The 12,219-nt window shown below is 48.5% G+C and overlaps 1 protein-coding gene across 1 annotated transcript in view; it reads right to left on the bottom strand.

Annotated features, from left to right (window-relative positions):
* Positions 1 to 6,995: 6,995 nt before the first annotated feature.
* Positions 6,996 to 12,219, bottom strand: part of LOC125425363 (lysosomal acid glucosylceramidase-like) — a 71,180-nt gene continuing 65,956 nt past the window's right edge. Inside the window, exon 5 of the mRNA XM_048482977.1 lies at positions 6,996 to 7,298. Within this exon, the coding sequence (XP_048338934.1) occupies positions 6,996 to 7,298 (303 nt within the window). The remainder of the gene's footprint in view (positions 7,299 to 12,219) is intronic.

Below are 12,219 nucleotides of genomic sequence, written 5' to 3'. Positions count from 1 at the left end.
TCGCAGTGGGAAAAAAAACACAGGGAGAAACCTTGGGGGGTTTTTTTAGAAAGGAGGGAGAAAACTTGGACAGAAAAGTGGTGTGCCCGCCCCATCAAACTAAAGAATGCCCCCCCACACGCCTGAGGAGTTTGCAGGGGGGAAATGGCGATTCTCTCTCACACGTGAGGAGTTTAAAGAGGGTGATGCCAGCGATTCTCTCGCATGCGCAAGGAGTTTGCTGAGAGGGAAGCTATTGATTCTCTTGCAAGCAAACTCCTCAAGGGTTACTAGAGAATCACCAGCTTATAAAAACTAAACTAAAATAAAATACTGACAGTGAGTGGGGAGAATGGGGCAAGATTCAGCCAATCCAAATGCTGGAAACGGAGGCTGCCCGCGCATGCGTGGAAGAGACTGCGAAAGAGATCGCCCTTCAGGTATCTTATCTTCTAGTTCTGTGGAGGATGGGGAGAAGTATTTATTTATTTATTTATTTGTTCATTCATTCAATTTGATTTCTAGGCCATCCTTCAGGTATCTTATCTTCTAGCTCTGTGGAGGGAGAGGTATCTATTTGTTCATTAATTAATAGCAAAATCCACTTGCAAGCAATTGTGAAAGTGGATTGAAAGTGCATTACTCTGCATGTGTGGAAGGGGCCAAAGAGGGTTCACAATATAATTCATTCATTCATTCATTCATTCATTCATTCATTCATTCATTCATTCATTCATTCATTCAAATTGATTTCTAGGCCGCCCTTCAGGTATCTTATCTTCTAGCTCTGTGGAGGGAGAGGTATTTATTTATTTATTTATTTATTTATTTATTTATTTATTTATTTATTCATTAATTCATTCAATTTGATTTCTAGTCCTTCCTTTTGGTATCTTATCTTCTAGCTTTGTGGAGGGAGAGGTATTTATTCATTCATTCATTCAAAATTCATTAATTCATTCAATTTGATTTCTAGGCCTTCCTTTTGGTATCTTATCTTCTAGGTCTGTGGAGGAAGAAGTATTTATTTATTTATTTATTTATTCATTCATTCATTCATTCATTCATTCATTCATTCATTCATTCATTCATTCATTCATTCATTCATTCATTCATTCATTCATTCATTCATTCATTCATTCAAAATTCATTAATTCATTCAATTTGCTTTCTAGGCCGCCCTTCAGGTATCTTATCTTCTAGCTCTGTGGAGGGAGAGGTATCTATTTGTTCGTTAATTAATAGCAAAATCCACTTGCAAGCAATTGTGAAAGTGGATTGAAAGTGCATTACTCTGCATGTGCGGAAGGGGCCAAAGAGGGTTCACAATATAATTCATTCATTCATTCATTCATTCAAATTGATTTCTAGGCCACCCTTTAGGTATCTTATCTTCTAGCTCTGTGGAGGGAGAGGTATTTATTTATTTATTTATTTATTCATTCATTCATTCATTCATTCATTCATTCATTCATTCATTCATTCATTCATTCATTCATTCATTCATTCATTCATTCATTCATTCATTCATTCAATTTGATTTCTAGGCCGCCCTTCAGGTATTTTCAAGCTCTGTGGAGGGACAGATATTCATTCATTCATTCATTCATTCATTCATTCATTCATTCATTCATTCATTCATTCATTCATTCATTCATTCATTCATTCATTCATTCAATTCAATTCAATTTCTAGATCACCCTTCTGTATCGTATCTTCCAGCTCTGTAGAGGGAGAGGTTTTATTTACTTGTGTATGTATGTACATATGCATGCATGCATTTGGTTTTTAGGCCACCCTTCCCTTTACAAGCACGGGGCGGCTTCCAACATTAAAACAAAAATCAGGTAATAAATACAAACAGTAAAATCCTCTTATAACTTCACGGTGTCGGGAAAAAACTCGGGCCCATTCCGCACATGCAGCATAATGCACTTTCAATGCACTTTGCAGCTGGATTTTACCGCGCAGCATAGCAAGGAAAAGGGGCAGGAAAGCGCAGTCACAGGACAGGGGAAGGGAAGAGGAAAGGGGGGAAGGGAGAATGGGGGGGGAGGGAAGCCAGCTGTTTTGATGCGATTGCTGTTTTCAGCCAAAGGCCCATCAGGTGGGTCCGGAGCGGAAACACCCTGGTCAAGGGCAGCCAGATATCCTTCTTGTTCCGAAACGTTTGCCATGCCAGACCAACGGGCTGCTGGAAAACTAATCTGCCGACACTAATTAGAGGTAGTGTAACACAGAAAGCAACAGATTATGAGCCAATTGCCCAGAGATTGAATCTGTGCTTCCTACTGTCATTAAAAACAGGTGCCGGATATTTTTTGCCGTGCTAACCAGCAGAACGACATATCAGTTTGCTACTGGAATTCCCTGGCGCAGGACTAGCAGTTTAGCTGGGCTGGAGAAAGGAGACTGATTCATAAAGCAGGACAGTTTTATAGCCACGGTAAACAATCCACAATACTAGCTAAATAGGACTTCCATGTTTAGAGACCCCCAAAATTGGTAAGGACCAACCAGAGGAAAGCTTTACTCTTTAGGCTTTTTTGTCTTGAGAACTTCTTGGAATCATCTTGCTGGTCAGCGGTAGAGACAGAATACTGGAACAGGCGAGCCTTGATAGTGACTCCTCCTTGGTTCACAGTGTAGCAGATGAAGCATTGGATTCAAATCTCACTGTACGTATCGTTCACCCCCTCAAGGAGCAGCAGGCGTAGGAGGTTAAGAGCTTGTGTATCTAATCTGGAGGAACCGGGTTTGATTCCCAGCTCTGCTGCCTGAGTTGTGGAGGCTTATCTGGGGAATTCGGGTTAGCCTGTGCACTCCCACACACGCCAGCTGGGTGACCTTGGGCCAGTCACAGCTTCTTGGAGCTCTCTCAGCCCCACCTACCTCACAGGGTGTTTGTTGTGAGGGGGGAAGGGCAAGGAGATTGTCAGCCCCTTTGAGTCTCCTGCAGGAGAGAAAGGGGGGATATAAATCCAAACTCTTCCTCTTCTTCTGTTGTGAGGATAAAATGGGAGTGCAAGTCACGCATATCATGATCTAAATTCTATGGAAAATGGGTGGGAATCAAAACCTCAACTTTATTTTATTGTATTTTTATTCAATTTTATTTGTATTTTAACTTATTATTTATTCTTGCACCCGGTGTTTTAATATGTTGTCTGCCGCCCTGAGACCTTCGGGGATGGGCGGGGTAGAAAAATTTAAAAAACAACATAAAATAAACAATTACAAAATTGAAAAATTCAGCATTTGGAAATAGAACTTCCACATTCACAGGCAGTATATCCTAGATGCTGGTGACAAAGGAGAGGAGATAACAGGCATCTGCTCGTGAACTTTCCAGGGATGTATTCAGGGACTCTGGGTCTGATCTAGCAAAGTATAATTTGCATGCTCTATAAAGCATTTCATTTGAAATGTGGTTTTGGAGGAGAGTTTTTATAGATACTGTGGACTGCCAAAAAGAACAAGAAGAGGGTTTTAGATCAAATCAAGCCTGAATTCTCCCTGGAAACTAAAATGACTAAAAGGAGGCAATTGTACTATGGTCACCTCATGAGAAAACAACTAGCTGGAAAGGAAAATAATGCTAGGAAAAGTCAGAAGCAGCAGGACTATTATGATCACAACATGAGAAAACAACTTACTGATCGCTGGAAAAGACAATAATGCTAAGAAAAGTCAAAAGCAGCTGGACGACTGTGATCACATCATGAGAAACCAACTCGCTGGAAAAGACAATAATGCTGAGAAAAGCTGAAGGACAAGAGGAAGACAAATCGACTTAAATCGAGGATGCCACGGACCTCATTTTGCAAAACTTGAGCAAGACAGTTAACCAGAGGTTGCTGCGGAATTGTGAAGCGGTTTCGCGGCACGTTGCAAGCAAACAAATCATGTAGAAAACCCATGTTGTACAGTGGTTGGAGCAGGAAGACCTGGCTCCAGTTCCTCCATTTACTTATTTTGCACTCAAATTTCTCTCAGCTCTGTGCATACACCACGCCTCCCTGCTCTGGGTTTCTACATACAGGGCATAGGTTCCTTCTCTCGTGACTCCTGCCCTTGCCCCCACACTCACCTTTGTGTCGTCAGAAACCGTAGGGGCTCAGTGTCAAGCTGGCTTGCGCGGAAGATCTGCCCCACAGCTGCTTCCCGGGGTGGAAAAGGCTGTTGTGCCAGAATCTCCTGGCGTGACACACGACAAGTCAGAGATGCTGCCTCTGGGGATGGGGAAGTTAAGAGGAAGTGACCGGCTCAGCAAGAAAAGTGGCTGTTGCAAGCTGGGGTGGGGGGTGGGTGGAGGATCCTTCGGGAGTGAATTCTTTTGGGGTGGCATCGGGAGAGAAGGCACGCAATGAGTTTGGCATGGAGTCGGGAGAAGAAGGGGAAAATCTGGCTATAGATCCCGCTTTGCTACACCATAAGGAGTCTCAAGTCAGCTTACAAACTCCTTTTCCCTTCTTCTCCCCACAACAGACACCCTGTGACACAGGTGTCAAACTGTCCCACTGCGGTGTGGTGGTTAAGAGCAGCACCCTCTGGAGAACCGGGTTCGATTCCCCACTCCTCCACACGAGCGACAGACTTATCTGTTGAACTGGATTTGTTTCCCCGCTCCTGCACATGAAGCCTGCTGGGTGACCTTGGGTTGGTTGCAGTTCTCTCAGAACTATCTCAGCCTCACCTACCTCACAGGGCAGGGGTGTCAAACTCGCGGCCCTCCAGATGTTCATGAACTACAATTCCCATCAGCCCCTTGCCAGTATAGCCAATGCTCATGTTGGGAGGGACTGATGGGGTGCTCAGACCATGAGCCTCTGGAGGAGCGAGTTTGTTACCCCCCTGCCCTGTGGCACAAGTGGCGGCTGAGATAGTTCCTGAAAGAACTGCAATAACCCAAGGTTAACATGCAGGCTTCATGTGCAGGAGCGGGGAAACAAATCCAGTTCAACAGATAAGTCTGTCGCTCATGTGAAGGAGTGGGGAATCGAACCCGGTTCTCCAGAGTGTGCTGCTCTTAACCACCACACCGCAGTGGGACAGGATGCCCTTACCCAGCTGACTTGGAAATAGTCACTAAACCAAAGATGAGGGTGAGCGTACATTCTGGATTCCAAAGACCCTGGATGGGCCATGAGAAGAAGGAGAAGAAGAAGAGTTTGGATTTACATCCCCCCTTTCTCTCCTGTATGAGACTCAAAGGGGCTTACAATCTCCTTGCCCTTCCCCCCTCACAACAAACACCCCGTGAAGTGGGTGGGGCTGAGAGAGCTCCGAGAAGCTGTGACTAGCCCAAGGTCACCCAGCTGGCGTGTGTGGGAGTGCATAGGCTAATCTGAATTCCCCAGATAAGCCTCCACAGCTCAGGCGGCAGAGCTGGGAATCAAACCCGGTTCCTCCAGATTAGAGTGCACCTGCTCTTAACCTCCTACGTCATGCACAAATCATGGAATCATAGAGTTGGAAGAGACCCCCAAGGGCCATCAAGTCCAACTCCCTGCCATGCAGGAACACACAATCAAAGCACTCCTGACAGATGGCCAATCAGCCTCTCTTTAAAAACCTACAAAGAAGGAGACTCCACCACACTCCGAGGCAGCGCATTCCACTGTCGAACAGCCCTGACTGTCAGAATGTTCGTCCTAAGGTTTAGGTTGTGCAGAAACCAGACTTTTCCCCATCATGCTCGGACCCTGATGCAGCTGGGAAAAACCGTGTCTGTCTTCCAATTGCCAATGATGAGGTCGTTGCAGGAAGGGCAGGAGGCAGCCGGCATCTCTCCGTCATGCCCGACTCAAGCTCCAAAAGAGACTCCAACAGAGGTTCCACCACCACCTCGCTCCGGCTGCCACTGATGGAGAGATCAGTGAAGCAAGAGGCAGCCGCCAGATTCCAGCTGAAGGTCATTTCCTGCCAAGGAACAGTGGGACGAACAGAAGCAGTCAAGTATCTCTCTATGATGCACGAGTTGGTATCTGATAAAGAATCCCATTTGAGTCCAGCGTCCATTCACGAGGCCAACAGAGAGAGAGAGAGAGAGAGCAGCTGTCATCATTGGCTGAACACACAGGAGCAGGGTTGGAGCACTCGTATGCCCTGCGCCCCTGCCCTGCCCCTGCCCGGCCCCGAAACACCCCGGCCAAACCCCTGAACCGGCTTGTGCCCAGTGTGTTGCGTACCCCCTGTCCCCTAGGCGTTACGCCACTGCACAGGAGTCTCCGGTTACAGTTGTTTGCTGAGGACAGGCAGAGAGTATAGAACACTTATTTTCCCTTCTGGGGAAAGCAGCCCCGAGCGAGGGGTATCCGTTGAGCAAGGACGGATCAATCAAACCGGTCCGGGTCCGCAAAGCCAAATCTTCAGTCCGAGAGCAGGCACTACAGATTTCACAAAGTTGCTCCTGCAACCCCTGCTGTTCGCAGCTGCCTCTTGTAAGCCTGCAATTCCTGCTCAGTCTGAGTCCTGAGCTGACTTAACGGGTTGTCCATTCAGTGTCTCTGGCCCTTGAACTCAGCGCTGTGTCTTTTAGCGTGCAGTGCCTGCTGTCTGAGCTGCCTCACAGAACCAGGTGAGCCGGCGGGACCTCCTGCCCTGTCCTCTTGCTCTTGGCTTGGCTTGGGCTGGCACTGTCCTCCACCTGTGTGGCTGCTGGCTGCTCACAGGTCTCAACCAACTGTGGCTCTGGCGATCCAGCCGGCTGAGACTCTGATGGACCCGGGTCATCCTCTGAGGAATCCTGGCTGGGGCGCCCACGACAGCAGCAGACAGGTCAATTCACAGGATTTTGTTGCTCCGAGCTTGGCGCATTCGCGGCACCCTCCTACGCTGGCGCTTGTGGGTCCCGGATGATCCCCTCTGGCGCAACGGCACCCTCCTTGTGGTGCCCCACACGCGCCCAGCACGTGGGGGGCTGGACCGGAGAACTGAGCCTCTGAGCATCTCTCCGCCTCGCCCGGATCCTTCTGCTTCTATGATCGTGGAGGCAGCGGCCGAGCTCTCTGGCATCATGGCTGATTGCAGCCTTGGCTGAGAGCTCTCCTCTGCCAGGCGGGAAAGTGAGCGGCTGGGCCCTCCTTCAGGGCGCCAGGTTCAAGCTCTGGCCGGCAGCCCCCACGACCTCTCAGGCGAACCTGTTGGAGGGAGCGGGAGCGGGCTGTCCGGGCACCCTGGCACCGTGCTGGGCTCCGGCTCCACCTGTCAGTGCTTCCGTCTCCAACTTCAGGACGGATGAAAGGAGCAGCAATTTTCTCAGCGCTGGGCTGTCCGATGGTGATCTCAACAGCGTGGTATGAACTGGCTGAGACAGACTGTTTTGGAAAGAAGATTATGACACAACAGCCAGCTTAATTGCTCGGCGGAGCAGGTGGAAGCGATTATGGAAATCTGGCAGCTAGAAAAATGTTTCCAGAGACATTTACGATCTAGGTAAGAGACATTTACTACCTAGGTCAGGGGTAGGGAACCTGCGGCTCTCCAGATGTTCAGGAACTACAATTCCCATCAGCCCCTACCAGCATGGCCAATTGGCCAATTGACCTAGGTAAAAAGCTGTCCGGAGCCGCGACTGGCGTAGCCGTGTTTCATGCTCATTTATTCGTTTAGCTTCGTGAGAGGTGGGAAAACCAGTGGGGGGTACTATGTGCGTACAGGGGCAGTTTGGAAAGAGAAGAAGAGTTTTGGATTCATACCAGTGGTGGGATTCCAACATTTTAGTAACAGGTTCCCTCGCCAGCCCCCCCACTCAGCAAAGGGGGCAGAGGCGTACCTAGGCAAACCTGAGCCCTGGGCGAAACCTGAGTTGGATGCCCCCGCCCCCCCCATGGGCAGCCACCCCACCACGACCCCAAAAAATTTTTTGGCACCAGGTCATTTCTAAATCATCATCACATTATAGAAAATGCCCCAACTCACAAATCTGAGCACAGCCATGGTGAAACACCCAGGTTCTTTGATAGAGACTGGTGAGATAAAAGGTACGAAAGGCTGAGAATCAATGAATTGCAGTACCTGAAAGGGATTAAACCAGTTCAGGGAGTTACATTATTAGTCGCAATTGCTATATGGAGCCTTCACGTTCAAAGGCAGGATGCCTCTCAGGGAGGCGAGGGTGTGGAGGCGGAAAAGCGGGCCCAATGAGTAACTCCCTCTCGGCACACACAAATAATTAGTAACCCACTCTCGGGAACTGGGCAGAACCTGCTGGATCCCACCTCTGATTTATACCCCACCTTTCTCTCTTGTAAGGAGACCCAAGGTGGCTTCCAAGCGCCTTTCCCTTCCTCTTCCCACAACAGACACCTTGCGAGGCAGGTGGGGCTGAGAGAGTCCTGAGAGAACTGTGACTGGCCCAAGGTCACCCTGCAGGAATGCAGGAGTGCAGGAACACATCTGGTTCACCAGATAAGCCTCTGCCACTCAGGTGGAGGAGTGCGGAAACAAACCGAGTTCTCCAGATTAGACTCCACTCGGCTCTTAACCACCACGCCATGCTTGGTTGAGGCACCAACCAAGATTTCTCTTCTCAAAAGAGAGCAAATTACGAGGAATGGCTGCCAGAAAAATCAAGATCCTCCTTGGTAAATTTTGGGTAATTTGAGTGTTTCTTCGTGGCATAGATTTCCCTGCAGACGCGCTCTGCGTTACTGTGCCGCTGATACCAAAAGCCCCGCAGTTAGTGAGAGTGAGGAACCCCCAATGTTTTCTCTCGCTTTGGGGTTCAGAGGAAAACACGTCAGCATATGCAGTCAAGACAACCATCATCTCTACCAGCTGTTTCTACGGCCCCTTCCACACATGCAGAACAATGTGCTTTCAATTCAATTTCAATGCACTTTGCAGCTGGATTTTACTGTGCGGAATAGAAAAATCCAGTTGCAAACAATTCTGAAAGTGGATTTGAAGTGCATTACTCTGCATGTGCGGAAAGGGCCTAAGAGACAGATGAGGAAATGTTTACACACTCACTTTCATTCCTAGATTAAGTTTCCCCCCCAGTCCCTCCAGAGTGTACCCTGCATCTGTAACCCCCATGCTCAGAATGGGTTGACCCAGAAAGGGGTGGAGACTCAAAGCAGCAGAAGGCTGCAGAGCTCATGTGGTTTGGAGGAGACCAGGCTACCAGACTCGGACCCTTTGGGGATCGGGCGGTATAGAAATCCCATAATTAAATAAATAAATAAATAAATAAATAAATAAATAAATAAATAAATAAATAAATAAATAAATAAATAAGCCTTGTTAGGGTAACTGCAATGTTGTTGGGAACTACTGGGAAGGTAGTTGCTTGTTTTTGCTATGTTGTAAATGTTGGAGTTTATTGTTTCAGGGTTTTCGCGGTTGTAATGGGTGAGAGTTCTCCTGGAAACCTTCATCATGTTGAATCCTGTTCACCAAGCCCTTGGAGTCTTCAGGAGCCAACCCACTTGCAAAGAAGAATTGGACTTGGTAATATCAGAAGACTGTAACTAGAAGGACTTGAAGTGAAACCTGAGCAGGACCTTATAGTGTGATGTTAAATGTTGATGTTTGATGTTATATGTCAGTGATGGCGAACCTTTTTGAGACCGAGTGCCCAAATTGCAACCCAAAACCCACTTATTTATTGCAAAGTGCCAACACGGCAATTTAATCTGAATACTGAGGTTTCAGTTTAGAAATGCATTACTTGGGAGTAAGCTTGGTGAAGCTACCATGCAGCACTTCAAATGGGTGAATCACGACCCTAGGAGGGTTTACTTGAAAGCAAGCCCCATTGCCAGCAACTGAGCTTACTCCCAGGTAAACGATCATGCCCAGGTCAGTCTGGATGTGTGTGTGTGTGGGAGGGGGTGATTTTCCACCCCTCCACATGACGGTCTCTGTGCAAGCGTGCCCACAGAAAGGGCTCTGAGTGCCACCTCTGGCACCCGTGCCATAGGTTCGCCACCGCTGTTATATGTTAAGAAAGTAAACCATTTTGTTTTTAAAAATTTGTTGTTGCAAACTCATTCCAAGTTCTGCCCCACAGAACCCACAGATAGAGGTTACACATCTCCCTCTCGACAAGCCAGGAGTACCAGCGGACTTCTTTCGAAGTAGGATTAAAAAAAAAATATTAACATGGCACCACTAGGCTTTATTAGCCTCACGGAACACACTCTTCATCCCATTTGAAAAAGGCCCTTCCAGAGTGGTTTTCCCTTTTAAATTGTAAAAGCGAGACGTTGACGCAGGCAAGATAATGCAGAACTGTTTGAAAGTGGACTTTGCTATTCTTTACTGTGAAATCCGGCTGCAAAGTGCACTGAAAGGGGATTGAAAGTGCATGATTCTGTTTGTGCGGAAGGGACTTTTGTTCCCCGGTTCCAAACATTTCTCATACCAGTTCTTTTGCATTTGCTGAGCGTAATGAAGATTCTCACTTGTAGCTGCCAGCTTCTTACACAAGGTGTTTTGCAAATCTTCCACATACGGCTGGCCTCCACCCGGGCCAGGGCCTTTACGGCCCCTGCCCCGGCCTGGTGGAACACTCTTCCACCAACCGTCCAGGCCCTGCGGGATCTTCGAGAGTTAGTTTGTATAAAGAGAGTTGGGCGCGGCGCTTGAAGTGCCTGAAGCCGGAGTCTCGGGGCGACGTTGGGAATCGGTGGCAGAGATTCCCTTTCACTCTTTGCAGCGGACGTCACCAGCTGGGGCCCTCTGTGGCGTGGCGCTTGTAGCGTGGCGTGACGCGCCGGAGAGGAACGCAGCGCAAAGAACAAAAAGGAAACTCGGAGAGTCCTGGTGGTTGCGACGTCGGGAATTAGTGGCAGTGATTCCCTCCTATTTTCCATCATGGACGCCGCCAGCCAGAGACTCCCATAGGAAAATAACATCAGATACGGCAGAAGCAGTGCCGCGCTCTGCCACAGGTGGCAGTAGAGCGATCGGCCCTGTGGTCACCTTTGGTACTGCGGGTGCTATATTTCCAACGTTAAGACAGCCCGGGACACTTACTTTATTACAGCAGAGGCTGTCATCACAGCTTTGTATTCATCAGGAGAGAACCTCGGCAGCGTGCCAGGAAATTGGACGCTCTCAGTGGTATAGCTGGCGGAACCTACTGGAAAGGCTAGTTGTACGGGCATTTGATGACATCATCGCCCTTCCCAGGACGTGCGAACCAGCAGTGAGAGGGCTGGGCGAGGCGCGCCCTGGAAGACCATTCCCACACTTTATATCTGCTGTCTTAGGGCTAGCCGGGTCAGCCGGTGGCAGAGGCTTTTTTATTGTTACCTGGACCATAGCCCTAGATTACCATCCTGCGAACCTTTTGTTGGACCAGCATTCATGCGGCTGGCCCGGGTGGTGTGAGCCCCGGACCTACCGTTTGCATAGTGGGGTGTCCATTATCATAGGTTTTTACTATCACTACCACCAACCCCACTGGGAGCCGCGGTGGCCATAGTACCACCCCTCATTGTGACTTGGCACCCCGACTTGCAATTTCCTCCCTTCCAACTTCCTGTTTATTGTCTCGATTAGTTTGTATAAATTATATTTGATAGGAAGGGTGGATAGCTATTAGAATTGAATTTGTATTAATTGTGGGCAGGCTATCAGAATTTGAATTGTATTTATTTTTGGCTTAACCGACCTGTCTCTTAGATTGAGGTTTTTAGATTAGATTAGATTTAGGTTGATAGGGTAGGTGTAGCTTAATTAATTGTGTTAGGTATTATTCTGTAGAGTATTAGCCAGGCTTTTTAGGCAAGGGGGAGGGTGGCAGAGTCATGGGGGCACCAACTTTGGGGCTGGGGATCCCTGTATTGATGGGACGGGGTAGATACAGCGGTAGGCGGCGGCCATATGATAGAAGACACATGAGATATAATTATGCTCGTCTGCCTTCTGACCTCCGACCTATCCCGAGAAACGATGGTGGTTGGGATCAGGGACACTCTGCTTCGTCTTTGGTGCTAATTAATGCCAGGTCCATCAACAATAAGACCGCAGTGCTCCGAGATTTTCTCGGAGCCCAACAGGTGGACCTGGCATGTGTCACCGAGACCTGGGTGCGCGAAGGTGAGACCGTCGCCTTGGGCGAGGTCGCGCCCCCGGGTTTCGCGTGCCTTCACCAATCTCGAACACAGGGCCGGGGGGGCGGTGTAGCATTGTTCATCCGTGAATCTATTCCCTTTAGGGCAGCCCCCGTCCCGGAGGTCACCGGCATAGAGTGTGTCGGCCTGGAGTGGTTGGCCCCGGAGAGGT

This window comes from Sphaerodactylus townsendi, unplaced genomic scaffold, assembly GCF_021028975.2.
Source record: "Sphaerodactylus townsendi isolate TG3544 unplaced genomic scaffold, MPM_Stown_v2.3 scaffold_33, whole genome shotgun sequence".
Lineage (NCBI taxonomy): Eukaryota > Metazoa > Chordata > Lepidosauria > Squamata > Sphaerodactylidae > Sphaerodactylus > Sphaerodactylus townsendi.
Note: the sequence above shows the minus strand (reverse complement) of the source record. Positions and strands in the feature narration are given on the sequence as shown.